The sequence below is a fragment of the Amyelois transitella genome, chromosome 9 (genome assembly GCF_032362555.1).
Source record: "Amyelois transitella isolate CPQ chromosome 9, ilAmyTran1.1, whole genome shotgun sequence".
NCBI classification, from domain to species: domain Eukaryota; kingdom Metazoa; phylum Arthropoda; class Insecta; order Lepidoptera; family Pyralidae; genus Amyelois; species Amyelois transitella.
This window is the reverse complement of record NC_083512.1, coordinates 5361496-5381018: the sequence shown is the minus strand read 5'-3', so window position 1 is coordinate 5381018 and position 19523 is coordinate 5361496. Positions and strand designations below refer to the sequence as shown.

At 35.0% G+C, this 19523-nt stretch overlaps 1 protein-coding gene across 3 annotated transcripts in view; it reads right to left on the bottom strand.

Moving 5' to 3' along the window:
• LOC106134692 (protein tramtrack, beta isoform) overlaps positions 1-13344 on the bottom strand; it is a 44026-nt gene extending 30682 nt beyond the window's left edge. Inside the window, exon 1 of one of the 3 annotated variants that reach the window (XM_013334796.2) lies at positions 12940-13344. In XM_013334796.2, coding sequence (XP_013190250.2) covers positions 12940-13093 — 154 coding nt within the window. In that variant the 5' untranslated portion in view covers positions 13094-13344. The remainder of the gene's footprint in view (positions 1-12939) is intronic. The other 2 variants (XM_013334795.2, XM_060945800.1) reach the window with 2 other exon arrangements.
• Between the last annotated feature and the right edge of the window lie 6179 nt (positions 13345-19523).

Genomic DNA, 19523 nt, shown 5'->3' with positions numbered 1-19523 from the left:
TGCGTGTGTTCCACAGCTAAAAAGTATCGCTGTTGTGTGACACAAGGCTAGCCCGCCTATATAGGATAGTGAGAATACACGACTATGGAAATATTTTATAGGTTTTTGTAATATCTAGCCAGAAGCGCGGTATTGGAGCATACATAATTAAACATGTTTTATATAAGGGGAAGTCCTAGAACACATACACAATATACTCGTATTTACGTCTTCATACATACACTTTTTCTAATGCAATTATGCAAAGGTGCTAAAGAGATAGATATGTGATCGGTTTTATTTTTCTTTCATTATATAATACCTATTTAATGTTGATGAAGACGAAATAAACAGGAAAATTCTAGGCATGTTTTTAATAAGTTTAGATTTTATACAATGCAGACTTGAAGATAATGGATGCACAGAAATATAAAATGCAAATGACACTAAACATGTTTTGAAAAGTTTTGGCGCAGTCGTATTACAAATGCCTGCCTAGGACTTACCGTCTTGTGTCTTCATGTAAATGTTAACGGCAAGCGTATTTTTATCAAATCAGGGACGTCCTGGTGAAACGTCAGGTAAAGAGTAGCCTTAACTGACGAGATTGCATGAAAAGAATGATGAGGTGAGTGGGAGCGGTGAAGCAGAAGAGATTTGCAAGAATCGAAAAAGTTTCCCTTGCAAAGGTTGCGGAGGTCAGATGGAAGTTGCTTCGTGTAAAAACCCTAACTTACCCAATCCAGAACCATGGTGAAGATGTGACCGGGACTATCTCCAAGAGAAAGAAGAAAGAGTTGGAGAGAGAAGGAACTTCATAGTATGTCTTATCTATTCTAAGCACTTTTGTAATAGAATCTCATTTAACTACACTATTACAAATATTGGTCCAAGACAAATAAACTTATGGTGTTATTTATTTTGGTATTGTATAGTTAAATGACTTCGGGGATTTCCTACCTACATACATACAGATGAATAACTTATCAAATTAAAACAAGTTTTATATAATCTATAATGATAGAATTGATTTTTGTCTTGCAAGTTGGGCAGTCACTTTTTATTATCGCTCTTGTTGATTCGTTCTTTTACTTTAGTTATAAGTATCTAAGTTTGATCGAGAATTAGTCATTGCCGAATTTACAATAAAATGTTATAGTTTGCATTATTACATTTATGGTGATTTTTTTTTCAGACAACCATTACATGGAAAGGATTCACCACAATTGAACGTTTAAATTCCATGAGGTACATTACTTAAACTATAATATTACCAATAGCGGACAGTACGAGTATATTTTAGCTTCAATATTCTAATGTAAATATATCGAAGCAAGTCAAAGAAAAATGTAGTCTCTGCCTACCACTCGGGAAAAGCGTATGTATGTCAATATACAGATGAATCGTTACTTTTGATGTCAAACCAATCTGTTGGTCGGGATTGCTAAGTGATTGTCATAAAGGATACCACACCAAAGATAAAATTTAAAAAACGTGGACACTATGCTGTGCAAGATCGGTTGACTGGGCTTCTATTTAATACTTATAATGCATGGTCATTATAAGTATAAATTACATGAAGTATTGCATGTACATAAAATCAATTAGATATAACCAATACTAATACATCTAAGATATTTTTATCATGATAAGGAAAAGGAACAAAGCCCTTCAATAGACATCAACGGGCCCTTTATTTCAGATACTCTTCAAACAATTTACAAGACTTTTTCAACAAACAGATTTGTAAAGTATTTCAAGCCTGTTAGTAGAAAATTTTGACAACTTATTAATTCAGTATTAAATTTGATTCTTTTAAGTTTTATTTTTATTCATTTTTTATTTTATTTATTATTATCTTAAAATATATTTCAACATTACAAGACCTTTTTAACACATACTGGTAGATTTGTTAAGTTTTGCAAAAATTATACAATTATAATATTTAGACAACCTTATGCAAATTTAATAGTAAATTTAATTATTTTAAGTTTAAATAATTTTTTTATCTTATTTAATTTATCATAATTATTCAAAAGTAGTCTCTTCTCAAAATCATGGTACATTATGTGACTCTTTTGCTTATAGTATATAGATATATTAAAAATAGCATTCCGTAAGCCTTATAGATTAATTAGGTTATCAAGTTTTTTATCAATGCACCAATTGGAGCTGAATTTATCTATCGTGCAGGCGTTCAAGGGTAAAGTCTACGTCCGGACGCACACTTCACTGTTTCGCGTCAGTCTGTTGCGGACGGTTTTATAGTTAGATGTCTAGGCCTAAATCATAAAACAATGAGGGCGCGGAATGGTATCGCGCGAAAATATTAGTGCTTGAAGTAACGAATCGCATAATGTAAATATTTTTATAATGTTATTCTTCTAAATACTGAAAGCTTTAAATTTTCACTTTTTTTGTGTAATTAATAACTTTTGATTCGCTGTCATCAGGCCGAAAAAGTAAAAAAAAAAACATACGCATAGCAGAATACTACTCTGGAAAAGTAGATTAAAGTACTTAAAACAAAACAGTGGCTTATGCGTTGATATGTCAGCCAGCTAGAAAAACGGTGTCCTCTTTCACAGATTAACATGCCACTTACTAAAAAAAAACATACCGTCGATGCTTCTGTATCATCGTTACTTTATGGTCAGGTGAATATGTGTGAGAATGCGGTTGGCAGCTGACTTTTGGGCTGCAGATGTAGTTACTATGCCCGAAATATTATGCGGATGGCCGTCTCAATGCTAATTGCCGCACATATGACTAGTGTCTGGGACGTAGACGCCATAGACTACCTCATTTAGATTTACTTTTTGCGTTTGTATTGTGTGTGTGTCAGATTAGTATCACGTCGTTAAAAGAAAACGACGACTGTCTTGTATATTTAAGATGTTATTACTAACATTTTTGAGTTGAAAATAATGCTTAATGTATATTTTTTTAGAATGCAATTTAAAACAAAGTCTTCCTCTTGTTCCTCTTGGCATTAATCCCGGTAATATTATCAATTTTCTGGAGAGGAGCTCGGTGCGTACCTTTTGACCATGATTTTGAATAAGGTAAGGTTTTACACAAAGCGACTTCCATCCGACCTCGGTAACCTTCGCAGAGGAACCGAACCCATATCAGATCATAGTTAACTCTGCACTTGATGTTATGTATGTGCCTTTTCACCAATAATCTTAAATCAAAAGGACACAACATTTATCATATCATCTTAGAATTTTTAAGCCACACTTTTTTCGTAGTAAGAACTAAGAATTTACATAAACAAGCTGGTCAGTCCATAGCACATTTGTAAATAGATGAGCCTCGTTGTACCTACTATATAAATGTTATAGTCATTACAATTGTCCCGTGTGACAGGAAATGTGTGAACGAAAACAAACTCCTTGGTTCAGCCTAGGTTTGTTCATAGAAATAGATGCGCTGTTTATTTACAATTTGCCTTTGAACGCATATAACACACTATAAATAAAAGTGCCGTGTGGTTCCCGGCACCAATAAAAAAAGTATAGGACCAATCCATCTAGTTCCAATGGATGTCGTTAAAGGCGACTAAGGGATAGGCTTATAAACTTGCGATTCTTTTTTTAGGCGATGGGTTAGCAACCTGTCACTATTAGAATCTCAATTCTGTCATTAAGCCCTGCAAGGGATATAGTCGTCGTTGTATGTATGTATTAATCGAAGCTTCGAAGAGAAATAGGTACCAATGCCATATTTTCCTGAATTCCTGGCCTATCTTAGTTAGGGCCAGGGAATCAATCAATCCGTTTTTATAAATTAAAAATAGGACGAAACTATGCGGTGCTCTGCTGGGCTGATGGAAAATGGGAAACACTGAAGTGTATGCAATTGCCGTTGTTTACTAGTCAGATCCAGGTGTCTTGAAATTTATTCTATTTGTTTGTTTGTAAACTCTTTTTTGCATATAAAAAGAAATGTAACAAAAATAGAACAGTCATTAGATATAGATATGGCGGACTTATCCCAATCGGAATTTCTTCCAGTCAACCATAATAAAAAGGAAAATCCATAGTCAAAGAGGCAGCGCACATTAAAAGCATTTGTTGTTAAGAAGTGTAAGGTTTTAATAATTGGTAAGAAATGTGTTAGAATAGTCAACACTTACGTATTTCATACTTAGATAATTACGAAAATAAATTTATTTCTAATATATACGTATTTTATGTATGTATGAATTTTCTAGATTTTGTGACAAAATACCAGTTTCCGGCAGATCACTTAAATCTCTCCATCTATACATATAATAAAATTGTAGAAAAGTGCTGTCTGTACATTGAAAATAAAAATAAAAAAAATAGCAGGGGTTATTGTTATGTCGATGTCGAACCCAAAAACGTAATTAACTTTTTTTTTGTCTGTTTGTCGGTTTGTCTGTTTGTCGGTTTGTCTGTTTGTCTGTTCACGCTAATCTCAGAAACGGCTGAACCGAGTTGGATGCGGTTTTCACGAATATATTGTGGTATGCTTCAGTTATGCTTTAGTGTTTGTTTCATGTCAATCGGTTCATAAATAAAAAAGTTATGTCAAATTAAAGAATCACGTCGAACACTATTCTATGCTTATACATAGGCACCATTAATCTCCGCAACTATTTGACGGATTTGATTGAAATTTTGTACCGACATATTTTAGAGCCTGGCGCAATATAAAGACTACTTTTTACCGCGGGAAAACATCCGTTTCCCATGGGAATCGGTAGTATATTGTTTTTTTTAACGCCTGTTCCGGTCAACGAACGACGTCGATCATTGTTACTAGATAGGTAAATTACAATCTTCTATACATATAATAAAATTGTAGAAAAGTGCTGTCTGTACATTGAAAATAAAAATAAAAAAAATAGCAGGGGTTATTGTTATGTCGATGTCGAACCCAAAAACGTAATTAACTTTTTTTTTGTCTGTTTGTCGGTTTGTCTGTTTGTCGGTTTGTCTGTTTGTCTGTTCACGCTAATCTCAGAAACGGCTGAACCGAGTTGGATGCGGTTTTCACGAATATATTGTGGTATGCTTCAGTTATGCTTTAGTGTTTGTTTCATGTCAATCGGTTCATAAATAAAAAAGTTATGTCAAATTAAAGAATCACGTCGAACACTATTCTATGCTTATACATAGGCACCATTAATCTCCGCAACTATTTGACGGATTTGATTGAAATTTTGTACCGACATATTTTAGAGCCTGGGCAACATAAAGACAATTTTTTACCGCGGGAAAACATCCGTTTCCCATGGGAATCGGTAGTATATTGTTTTTTTTAACGCCTGTTCCGGTCAACGAACGACGTCGATCATTGTTACTAGATAGGTAAATTACAATCTTCTTCTATATACATATAATAAAATTGTAGAAAAGTGCTGTCTGTACATTGAAAATAAAAATAAAAAAAATAGCAGGGGTTATTGTTATGTCGATGTCGAACCCAAAAACGTAATTAACTTTTTTTTTGTCTGTTTGTCGGTTTGTCTGTTTGTCGGTTTGTCTGTTTGTCTGTTCACGCTAATCTCAGAAACGGCTGAACCGAGTTGGATGCGGTTTTCACGAATATATTGTGGTATGCTTCAGTTATGCTTTAGTGTTTGTTTCATGTCAATCGGTTCATAAATAAAAAAGTTATGTCAAATTAAAGAATCACGTCGAACATTATTCTATGCTTATACATAGGCACCATTAATCTCCGCAACTATTTGACGGATTTGATTGAAATTTTGTACAGACATATTTTAGAGCCTGGCGCAACATAAAGACTACTTTTTACCGCGGGAAAACATCCGTTTCCCATGGGAATCGGTAGTATATTGTTTTTTTTAACGCCTGTTCCGGTCAACGAACGACGTCGATCATTGTTACTAGATAGGTAAATTACAATCTATACATATAATAAAATTGTAGAAAAGTGCTGTCTGTACATTGAAAATAAAAATAAAAAAAATAGCAGGGGTTATTGTTATGTCGATGTCGAACCCAAAAACGTAATTAACTTTTTTTTTGTCTGTTTGTCGGTTTGTCTGTTTGTCGGTTTGTCTGTTTGTCTGTTCACGCTAATCTCAGAAACGGCTGAACCGAGTTGGATGCGGTTTTCACGAATATATTGTGGTATGCTTCAGTTATGCTTTAGTGTTTGTTTCATGTCAATCGGTTCATAAATAAAAAAGTTATGTCAAATTAAAGAATCACGTCGAACACTATTCTATGCTTATACATAGGCACCATTAATCTCCGCAACTATTTGACGGATTTGATTGAAATTTTGTACCGACATATTTTAGAGCCTGGGCAACATAAAGACAATTTTTTACCGCGGGAAAACATCCGTTTCCCATGGGAATCGGTAGTATATTGTTTTTTTTAACGCCTGTTCCGGTCAACGAACGACGTCGATCATTGTTACTAGATAGGTAAATTACAATCTTCTTCTATATACATATAATAAAATTGTAGAAAAGTGCTGTCTGTACATTGAAAATAAAAATAAAAAAAATAGCAGGGGTTATTGTTATGTCGATGTCGAACCCAAAAACGTAATTAACTTTTTTTTTGTCTGTTTGTCGGTTTGTCTGTTTGTCGGTTTGTCTGTTTGTCTGTTCACGCTAATCTCAGAAACGGCTGAACCGAGTTGGATGCGGTTTTCACGAATATATTGTGGTATGCTTCAGTTATGCTTTAGTGTTTGTTTCATGTCAATCGGTTCATAAATAAAAAAGTTATGTCAAATTAAAGAATCACGTCGAACATTATTCTATGCTTATACATAGGCACCATTAATCTCCGCAACTATTTGACGGATTTGATTGAAATTTTGTACAGACATATTTTAGAGCCTGGCGCAACATAAAGACTACTTTTTACCGCGGGAAAACATCCGTTTCCCATGGGAATCGGTAGTATATTGTTTTTTTTAACGCCTGTTCCGGTCAACGAACGACGTCGATCATTGTTACTAGATAGGTAAATTACAATCTATCTATACATATAATAAAATTGTAGAAAAGTGCTGTCTGTACATTGAAAATAAAAATAAAAAAAATAGCAGGGGTTATTGTTATGTCGATGTCGAACCCAAAAACGTAATTAACTTTTTTTTTGTCTGTTTGTCGGTTTGTCTGTTTGTCGGTTTGTCTGTTTGTCTGTTCACGCTAATCTCAGAAACGGCTGAACCGAGTTGGATGCGGTTTTCACGAATATATTGTGGTATGCTTCAGTTATGCTTTAGTGTTTGTTTCATGTCAATCGGTTCATAAATAAAAAAGTTATGTCAAATTAAAGAATCACGTCGAACACTATTCTATGCTTATACATAGGCACCATTAATCTCCGCAACTATTTGACGGATTTGGTTGAAATTTTGTACCGACATATTTTAGAGCCTGGCGCAACATAAAGACTACTTTTTACCGCGGGAAAACATCCGTTTCCCATGGGAATCGGTAGTATATTGTTTTTTTAACGCCTGTTCCGGTCAACGAACGACGTCGATCATTGTTACTAGATAGGTAAATTACAATCATTAATAGAATATGTTATAGTTACTTATTACCTTGGAATTGACTGGATTACCATGGGAAAAAAATTAAAAGGGCTCATCTAAATTCTTTCTACTTAAGTTAGTTTAGGCTGATATCATAAACTATAAGAATAATTTACCGAGGGAAATCATAGTACTCCCATGGGAATGAAAAAACATTGTTCTTTTACGGCTGAAGGTAGTTTGTAAGCTGTTGAATTTTAAGAATAATGTCGAACAGATTCCTTCCAGTTTCCCGTGGGTCTGAGATGTTATCCCGCGGTAAAAAGTAACATAAGTGTTGTTATTTCCAAGCCTAAACTAACTGTTTGCCAAATTTCATCCATATCTGTTCAGTAGTTTTTGCGAGAAAGACTAACAAATATGCGTCTATACAAAGTTTCGCGTTTATATTATTAGTAAGAGTTAATTCTATTACGAATAACTACTTTTTTTCTCTGTTAGTAGAATTTACTGAAACTTTATAATAATTTTTATTTATAATAAATATCTTTATTTTTATTTATAATAAATATCTTTATAGAGAAGTTAAATAAAAATTATCGGTTTAGGAATCGCGGTTCAGCTTAGGATGGACGTTTGTCGGTTGCATACGACGACTGCGCGCGCGGGTAGGTATATAAAGCGCGCCGAGAACCGCGCCGCGCCATTAAAGTAGGTTTTTTAGCTACCCAAAATGACTGTGATTATGATCCAAAATAAAAATAAGTATATATTTTAAAAAAAACGCTGCTCATAGTCACTATTCCACGCGAACGAAGTCGCGGGCACAGCTAGTACTTATAATAAATCTGTAGAGAGGTCAATTCTGTACATGGAATATATTTTCAAAATAACTATCAGGGGGTGATAAGTGATCGATACTGATGCCAAAAATGCAATTAGTAAAATTTTTGTCTGTCTGTCTGTCTGTCTGTCTGTCTGTCTGTATGTTCTATATAGAAACAAAAACTACTTGACGGATTTTAACGAAACTTGGTACAGTTATTCTTCATACTCCTGAGCAGGTTATAGTATACTTTTTATTACGCTACAATCACTAGGAGAAGAGCAGTGAAAGGAAATGTTGGGAAAACGGGAGAAGTTACTTGATTTTTTAAGCTTCCGTCGCGTGTGCAGCCTTAATGGTTAAAGATACAGCAAAACCATGTATAACGGAAATATACTACATAAAATTATTTAAAAAATATCCCAAGACAGCATAAGTCTATCTTTTATGGTTGACTCGCAATAACACGTGTAATTCCGAATAGCTTAGCAGTTCGGAGATTTCTGATTATATTTCTTTACTCTGATGTTTATAATACCAATAACACTCACACTCATTCATAATTCTTAAAAATTAATATAAGTACCTATTCAATAAAAAAAGAATCATCGAAATCGGTATAGAAACACCAAACTTATACATGAAATAAAATACCCTAACAAGCCATCGCGCGTAAATACTGAATCATGCTATAAGGATTATTTTTGCGTAACGGTTGCCGCGCTCGACGCGGCTAGCGGCGGCAGGGTATAAAAGGGGCAGGAGGCGAGCGCAAGCTTCATGACCAAGGCAGCCAGGGGGAGACTTCACGCAGTTCTCTCTTCCAGCCTCCCCCTGAGGAAGAAGCTCGGGATCTACCAAACGTACGTCAGATCCCGTCTCACGTACGCGGCCCCGGCGTGGTACGCATTCTGCTCTGAGACCAACAGGAGAAGACTCAGAGCCCAAGAGAACCAAAGTCTCAAAGCAGTCGTCGGAGCCCCGCGCTACGTGAGGAACTCGACGATGCTCAGGGACTTGAAGTGGGAGAACCTAGATATTCGAGAGGGCGGACGCGTCATCACACAGCCACCTGCGCGGCATCCGCTCCACTCCGCTCCCTTCGGGCCGTCGGGTGAAACCCTCCCCTCGCTGCCTTGCGGCTGACGTCGTCAACCAGTGACGACGCTGCCGCTGATGGGAACTCCCAGTGTATGAAGACGTGAAGACCGAGGCCGTCACGGCCACCCTATCGACCTGCCTACAGTCGTAGGCAGCGATGATGCCATTGAAGAGGGCCAAAAGCCCTCACCAATCTACTCCGACTCCACTAAGGGAGTATGGGAAGACCCGACGATGGCAAGACAGTATTGCACAGGCGTTTCAACTTTATTTTCATTTCTTTTTCTTTTGTAAGTTGTAGGTACATATTTCTGGTTATAATTCTATTAGAATATTTTTTCTAGTTTAAATAGGCACTTAGATTTTTCTATACTAATATTATAAAACTGAAGAGTTTGTTTATTTTTTTAATGTGCTAATCTCAAGATCTACTGGTTCGATTTGAAAGATTATTTTTGTATTGAATAGACCATTTATCGAGGAAGGTTTTAGGCTATATAACGTCTAGATGCAACTATTAAACTATTAGGAGCGAAGAAATAATGGAAAATGTGAAAAAAATCGTGGAAGGAGCATCCTTGAGGGCTTCAATGATGCCCAAAATAACTATTCCACGCGGACGAAGTCGCAGGCACAGCTAGTTATTTAATACGTTTAGCAAAGGATATATGAATGAAAAAAGCATTTAGTGTAGTGGGAATTTTTGCAGTGGTAACTATATCAATCAATCATCCAAAAAGTTGCGCGTTTAGAAGTAATTCCTGACGACTTATCTACATGCAAAGAGTGAATATTGGTTGAGTGAATAAAGCTTGTGAGGTAACAGACTAAGGAACTGAGAAGAACATTTTATGGGACGTAACGTATCTCTCATCACGGAAAAATGGAATATTCGCGCGGGATTCTTAATGAACGACAATAAGCCAAGATAAACCACGGGAAAAGCTATTTAATTTAATAAATATCGTTCATTTGGCGTCTTTTTTCTTAAGACAGTGTAGTGAACATTTAAAGGATATTTATAAAGTCCCACGGGAACGGAAAAACAAGTCATAGGGCATATGAATTTGCGTACAAGTCTTTAAGAGCAAGTGAGTGAAGAAGAAAGTGAGAAGAACAAGAGTACCTTTTACCTACTTTAAAAGACTGTGTTTTACGTAGGATTAATAATTTAAATTAATAAAACTATGTCTGTGAGCGAAGCCACGGACAACCGCTAGTTATATCAGATTTCATCATAGTAACTAATCATTTTAAAGCTTTTTTCTGTTTGTAATGAATGAATTTCAAAACATCTGCACACATTTTATTAAAATTTGGCAAAGAGGTGGACAAATTTTTTTTGGGAATTATCCATGAGATTCGTTCCTATGGGAATTGTCAAATAGAACTAACATAACTTAAGACAAATTTTAATAAATATTATTTGATAAATTAAGGTTGAGATGCAGCTCTGATTTTAAAATATAATTGTTACGGATAAGGGTGCAACTAGCACAACGCAAACATAATGATACTTAATTGCCGAAAAGTTTTACTATAAATAACTTTGTGAAATTGAGAACAATGAATTGCAATCAATCAATCGATCATTGAATTGCTATATATGCTCTCTATAGGCTATGGTGTTCTTTATCACTACATACCTCATTTGTTTAATAAAATTATTGTGTCTATTTAATTCTCATGTCGAACTGAATACTCAACAATATAAAAGAAAACAAATGTTCCAGTACTACTTACCTTCTATATTTATATACAAAATATATCTATTTTAATATTTCTAATAAAAAGTTTATATCAAAGCAATGAAAGAAAGTATGTGTATACAATTCTATCATTAAGTCAAACAGCTGAACGTGGCCTATCAGTATTTCCAAGACTGTTTGCTCTGTCTACCCCACAAGGAATAAAGGCGTGATTATATGTATGTAGGTACCCATTCGATATGTTTACATTTAAAAAAAAATATAAGTAGGGATTAACTTATTTTCTTATGAATTATTGAAAACTCAAAATTGGTTTTAAGGAGAGTTAAAAATATTTCAATCTTATTTCCAATGAATATAATATTTTCGTTTGATTTCTGGAACTAAGAATAGGATCACTCCTTGTCTTTTCCATGGATGTCATAAAAGGTGACTAAGGGATAGGCTAACAAATTTGGGATTCTTCTTTTAAGCGATGGGCTAGCAACCTATCTCTGTTTATATCTCGCTTGCATCATTGAGCCATGCACCTTAGCGTGGCTGAGCTGAGTTTCAGTCTTTGCGAGACTGCTGGCTCTATCTACCCCGTAGGCGATGGAGACGTGATTAGTCTAATCTTATTTAATGATATTAAAGACTGGACTGGTATGGGCTTTATAAGCCCAGCAATACCATGGCATAATTTGGATAAACATAGTATTTTACTAGCGCGGACAAATTTATTTTACAATATTTTTATATTTAATTATGTATATGGGTTACTGTATCAAGCTTGGAGCTAATGTTTTTTAATCGCAATCAATTTGTCCATATTTCGTTGATTTTATTTACCCAAATAATTGCAAACAAAAAGCCCTTAGCATACATTAATATAAATACATACATACATATGGTCACGTCTATATCTCTTGCGGGGTAGACAGAGTCAACAGTCTTGAAAAGACTGAATGGCCACGTTCAGCTATTTGGCTTAATGATATAATTGAGATTCAAATAGTGACAGCTTGCTAACCCATCGCCTAAAAAAGAATCCCAAGTTTGTGAGCCTATCCCTTAGTCGCCTTTTACGACATCCATGGGAAAGAGATGGATTGGTCCTATTCTTTTTTGTATAGGTGCCGGAAACCACACGGCAATAATAAAAGAAAGTATAACATTATGTTCATAATAAATTAATGAATAACTACCAATAACAAAAATTCATTGTTAAAAAGCAATTGGAATTACAAACTTCGAATATCTATATAAAAAAAACTAGCTTGGTTATATTTTTCAAAAAATAAATTTAAGCAGAACGAAAAATAAATAGGTGTAAAAATAACATTTAAGCGACTTCATAGACGTAGCTACTTGCTAAATGTTGGTAAACTATAAACTACACGTAAACTAGTCAAACTCAGTGCTAGTAGAAAATGATCAAAACACTACAATAAAACAACACATATCTATTTCCCTTCGTTTCTTCGCTTCGTAGGCGTCGCCGTAGACCATTATCGCGCTCTACGTTCTGTTATTGTACCGTTTAGGATATGTTCTGAAATTATCGATCGCAAGGATATAATCTATGTAATCTGTAACGTGATGTTACATGATTCATTATTTTTCTTTGTTTTAGTAATATCGTCAAAAATATTAAATACTTTTACGAGTATGTAAGTCTATCAATAACGAGACATGCTATACAAAATATGATCGAAAATTTCAAGACATATTTTTTAGTGCAGTAGGTGAAATGCAGACACGCAACAGTCTAACGTGGAATTTCGAGTGAGTCACTGTTGTACCGCTGACGTTCTACCCTTTCACGTGTTCGGGACCTACCTATAGTGCTACGGAGTTGTGACGTTCGCGCGTAGCCAGGGCTGTTGTAGCACGGGGGTGCGCCAGGGCGCGCTGGCTCGGCGGGTGGCGCACTAACACTCACATTCAAATATTCGTCTAACCTTGATGCGAATCGGCGCACTCCGGGTTCCATCCGACGATTCAGACGGGCTGAAGGGCTCGCTTCAGGTATAACAGTGAAAGCGGCACTGGTAGAGAGATCGTGTGTATCGTGTTGGATCGCGGCGCGGGCGTCGGGCCGGACGGCAGGCGCATCGGCGCGCCGCCACCGGCGGTGGAGTCGCGGGGCTGCGGCGCACGGCCGCGCTACATGTCACGATGCGGCGAGCGCGCTCCAAGCGCCGTGGTCACCGACTCACAGTGGCGTCGCCGTCCTACTGTCTGCCTGACGGCCGGGACGGCGGCGCGCGTTGCACCGCCCCGCTGCACTCCGCCTGCCCCCCTGGCGCTATGCCCCCCTCGCTTGGCCCCCTCCTCGCCGCTTCACCCGCCCCGCCCCGAAGAATTTTCCGCATCGGGCGGGAAAAATCGATTGTGCAGCGAGCCCCGAATAATTTCGGCAAGACGCACGGCGCCCTTGCATCCACCGGCGTCGGCGCTCGCTCGAGCCGCCTTTCACTGTCCGCTCGCCCGCCTAACACTCGATTGCAGTTGCATTTACTTTACGTAACATTCAACTTCTTTGTCTTGTAGATAATACACTAGACATTTCTAAAAACAAAGTTAGACCAAGTTTTTTTACTATTTAACCTTCATTGTCTCATCCAAGTTTTTATTTTTATTTGACACCAAAAATCATTAAAACCTCGAAAGTTATGTGAAATAGGTATTACTTTTTTCTGTTGAATCTAGATTACTAAGTTTTGCTAAATTTAAAAAGCTTTTTTTAAAAAAATATATTTATTAATAATATTTCCAAAAAAATAACCGCATTTCAATGTTTACAAAAACGGAAGATCAAATAGATACAAATTTGAAATCAAAGTTAATAGACTTGGCTGCGCCAGCGCAGCGCAACAAATCTCTGAAACTGCAACTATCCGTGTCAACGTCCCATACCTACCCACCTAGTTTCAACGATTTGTTAATAAGAGAAAGTAAAGTCTGTAGCAAAAAGAATACACGGACCATAGTTAACTTGACAAAAATCGATTATAGGTAGTCTGAAAGCGTATAACTCAATAAATTTAGATGTATATAATGAAGTAACTCCATCATAAAATAGGTTTTTTTTTACTCTCATTTGTCATATTTCAGTATTGTTTATTTATTCGTTAAAGTTCATATTAAATCTTCAATTAAGACATTTTTCTAAAGCCGAGTTCTGAGAAAAGCCTTAATTGTTTAGTGTGCTGTAGAGAATTAGCGAAGAACTTAAAAGCTCAGCTTCTATTCAGTTAGGATTTTTTTTATAAGAGAGAAACAAATAATATTTTGTGATATTTAATTTTATTTTGTTGAACTTATATCTATGTTAATTAATAAAAGAAAATTGTCATGTCAGCGACTTCATGTATACAAGATCCGATTCTACCTGTACTGGTGGAAATTTAAGGATACTATCTTAGTACTCACTACACTTACGAAGGGGCATAGGTACGCTTCAAAACCAAGCTTCCTAGGCCTCTTCAAGTATCTGGCAATCGTACCGATACATTATCATTTGTTTATGCCAACAACATTACAATCTATCATATCACTTACTCATTTGTAAACACCGGATTTTCAAGATGAGCTCCCAACTTCAGTCCGTTATAAGCTGAACTGTATTAAACCACCCCGCAATACTATTGTAAGCTCTTCTTAGGTTGGCTGAAGCCGAGCTGCTGAACGTGCCCATTCAGTCTTTTCGGGACTATTGGCTCTGTCTACCCCGTAAGGGATATAGATGTGACTATATGTATGTATGTATATGTGGCCTCTATTATGCTCCCGTTTTACTATCGTTTATGGTACTGCACTGAACAGGACTTATTTATTTTCGTGATAAAAGTAATACCTATGTGTGGTGTCTAGGATGAGAAATTGTAATAATTGTTCAAAATTTTATCGTAATCCAACTGGTAGTAATATATGATTCTTATACAAAAATAAAGTTTAAGAAAAATTAAAAATAATTCTTTTCCTTTTAATATGTTCTGTGTAGAGCATTTTCACTCTACAAATATATAAATATGTGTTTATAAAATTAAAAAAAAAACCTTTTTACTTAAAGAAAAATATCTGTTATACTTAAAGCAATTGAAATTAATGCTTAAAGGGTCAGAGAGCCCGAAATAGGTAGGTAAGGTATTAATTTTCACAGATCTACATGCAATGCATACATTAAAATAAAAATATATTTTTTTAAACTCAAAATGTAACATAATTTTGCAAAGTACGTCTTAGATAGAGACCTTATTTGAAGCCAGTATATATCACACGCAATAAATTTACATCAGCAGTAGGTGTAGTGACACCGTAATAACATAGTTATATGGACAGCCAGCAAAACCCACTTCCAGGAATATTACGACAGCCTGCCAACCAACAAGTGTAGTGTTTCTTTGTGATATACGTAAAATTAACAATAACATTATTTTTTTGTTAATTCAAGACCATTCGGAGAAATGTGAAATACAAGATTTTTTTATTAACTTTTAAATCTTTTCATACCTATGTACGAGTATATCACTACCCCTTAAGAGGGCACAGAGTAATAGTATAGAAAAAATTGGAAAGCCAGGTCCACCTGGATGAGTTAATGATGGGTTTGACATTCAGACAGTAACAGGTTGCTACTCCGTCGCGTTATAAGCAGAATTACAATTTTATAAGTATCACTCAGTAATATTTTCCATGACTGGAAGTGTATTCACCGTCAGTAGCTTTGGTTACCCTCAGTTAGGTATTATTTTCCTCCTTTGGTAGTTACCTTATCATCAGTAACTTTGGTCATCAAACGTAAACAAATGGTAACTTGAGTCCTTAGTCTTATTGGACAATGAAGAGTTTTTAATGGTAAATGAGACTTATGTAAAATATTTGGATTTTATTATAATTTAAGATTTAGATATATGAAAACGAAAGGCAAAATTTGTTTTGTGTACTATTTTAAATTAGAGTAGTCCAGTCGAAAGCTTGTACAATGTTATTCACGTCGCAATATCAAATTCCTGCAAAGAAATAGATGTGGAAAATGGAAAAGCAGAAACTACATAACAATATTCAGCACTAGCTGCTGCCCGCGACTTCGTCCGCGTGGAAAAGTTATTTTGGGCATCATTGAAGCCCTCAAGGATGAATAATTTATCCCGTTTTTTTTCACATTTTCCATTATTTCTTCGCTCCTTATAGTTGCAGCGTGATGTTATATAGCCTTCTTCGATAAATGGTCTATTCAACAGAAAAATAATTTTTCAATTCGAACCAGTAGTTCCTGAGATTAGCGCATTCAAACAAACAAACTCAGAAAGAAAACAAATTCAGCTTTAAAATATTAGTATAGATAATTGTTAATAGACCTAAGAATTATAGGTTTTTTTTTGATAAATAATGAAGTCATAATCTAAGAATACCAAAAGAGATAAATGTTATCTTTTTACACAAAATGTTAAGTCAGTTTACGTTCCCTAAACTGTCGATAATTTTTGTACTGTAACTTGAGATAAAAGAGAAACTTCTATACGTGTAGCGGAACATTTAACAGTAAAACCAAATGACTTTCGAAAATTGGGAAAACCCTAGTTGGCAACCGGAACACTTCTTTGCGCTAGTTTCTCATAGTCGATTATATGATAGTAAATAAAATGCTTTCAAATCTTACAATCAGTTAAAAAAGAAGCCAGACATATTTAATCAAGCCTTTCCCTCTTTCAAAAGCCAATCTTATAGCCATCCTGAAATAAAAAAAAAATAGTGTTTATAAAGCCACCCACAATATTTTTTAAATGTCAAATGGCATTTAAAAAATATTCTGGGGCGTTCTTTGAAATGAACTAAATTTTCATGAGTTAATTTTCTTTTCATATTAAAGTTCTACTTGTTGATGGAGTATATGACAGCATTTTCCTCTTGTTTGTTTTAATACGTATTAGTTATTATTTTTTCTATTTTTTATTATTTAATCAACATTGGTAGGTACTCGTACTTTATTCTTGGTCTTTATCTCATTTCATTAATCTTTCCTTTAACATTTGTTTTTGAAAATAAATACTGGTGACTTCATCATTATTTGGTTCATAATACACCTTTCGTGTTATTTTGGGTCACCGCCCAAAACTTTGAAATTTTGCAAACGGATAGACACTTGAATAAAATGTTTACGAACGCGCGCTTACGTGTTGTCGTACATGCAAATGCAAACTTCCCAGCTAGTGGGTGGCGCCATAAAATATTGAGAAACAGATAGAAACCTCGATGGTTTTCCAAACTTATACATTTTTAAATTATTGTACAAACTTTTACTAGCTCTAATATCATAATGAAGTCCACTTTGTGTGCAAAATGTTAATCAATTCAGTATATGATTATTTTAAGTCCACGCCATTCATCAATCATTATCATTAATGGATTTGAAATTCACTGTTCACCCGGCGGAGTGAACAGAGTCACTTGCCACCATGCTGCATATTGACCTTGACCTGACTCCATGGGAAGTGACATTAAGCAAGCAAATACTTCCTTAAAATAACAAATTGCCCAATTTAATGTAATCTCAAGTATTTAGACAATACGTAGAGGATTAGCAAACCATATGCAATGCGAGCATTAAAATTGGATTTGATTTAGATTACTGTGGATTTGTAGAAAGAAAACGCAGGCAATTGTTCACTTGCAAAGTTATCCTCATGAAAAAAAAAACAACAAATTCGTCATATTATCTCAGGCATTAATAAAATATGCATGAAGAATTTGATTCCTAACAATCAGAAGTCGAAAATGTTTTTGTATTATTTTATATAAGTAATTCCTCATAATTGTTTTTTACCCGAACTATCCACATATGTATCTTTCTTTAATTTGCCAGTAAGCGTGATATTTTCCAGTGGAAGTACTGGAACCAACTCAGCAGTTCTCCTTCCAAGAACCCGACGTGAGACAGCGGACGAGGATTTAATTCCGCATTATGAGATTGTGTATTTTTTGATATTTAAATGATTAAAATTTTAGTTGTCTTTCCCACCCTTATTTATCGGATCTGTTTCTCATCTTTTTAAAAATATACTTGAGTTGTTTAGTGATTTACTTGTGGTTCCCAGAATTTGGGTACAGGATTACTTAATTTTTTACCATGTATACCGAAAAAGGCGACTAAGGAAATAAAAATTAATCAATCTGCTAGCGAAGAAAAAATATCGTGTGTGCTAGCTTCTTTTCTTCCAGCCCAGATTGAAAAAATCAATCAAGGGAATCGCTCAAGGATCAATGCAAGATTAACTATTGTTGTAAGATATTTGAAATAGTTTCCTTTCCTCCCATCATTTACAGTAATTTTTCATAGCAACCTGTGCAGTTTACCTCCTGATCATAACTCATCTTCAACAATCCTTTACCTTTTTAACTTTTATTTAAACATACATGTTATTATTTCAAATAGTCATAAACAATATGCTACAAACTAGATGCTGTCTATTTACTTGTCTTTAAAACTTCCCATGTATCATATTTAAATTATAATATTTTATTTTCTCCAGAAATACTGACGTGATACTTTTAAGAGGGAATTTTATTTTTTTCGACGAGTTAGTGTGAAGCAGATTTCCAATCGTAAAAACGACATAAATTAAGAAATGTTAGTTTTAATTTTCAGCTTATTACCAACATCATAAATATTAGGAAATGTTTGTGGTACGTGTTTTTATTTACTTTATTTTAATAGATACCAATAAAAAAGGGTTCCAAGCATGAAATTCGTAATCATTTTTGTGACGAGTTTATAGCAATGTCAGTAAGTTATTAAACATGAATAAAAGTGTAAAATTCATAACGTCATAATATTCATTATTCATAATTTCAATATAGTAATTTCTGAAAAAAAAAATCAAACAATTAGTTTTTACTCCTGGAAATAGTCCTCGAGCCCGAGAGGAGTGCCTTAGACCCGGATTCTGGATTGGATGTCAGTTTTTACACCAAGCGACTCCCATCTTCCCTACGCCAACGTTACAGGAGAACCTACTTATATTCAATTATGTAGCCTGAATATGCAAAGTTTCGCTACGATGTCTTCAATCACCAAAAAACATCGTTAGTATTGAAAAACAAAAGTGAGTAAAGGTATTCCCTTTTAAAGCGTAAATAGGAAACACCTTTTACATGTATGTTTTAAATGTATGGTATGTATGGTATGAAACAGTTTATTGTCCAATTTAAATTTTGAAATATGTACTTGAATAGCCTTACCGTGCTTCAATATAAGCTTATTTCATTTCGGAAGTCTCTGTTTACATTTATGAACTCAGTTCGGCGTGCTAAACCACGTTCACTATTCGATCAAGCTTACATTTGCTGAGGCTCACTACTATACACCATAAATAATATATAAAAATTAACGAGTATACAGAGAAAGAACCTCATTCAAT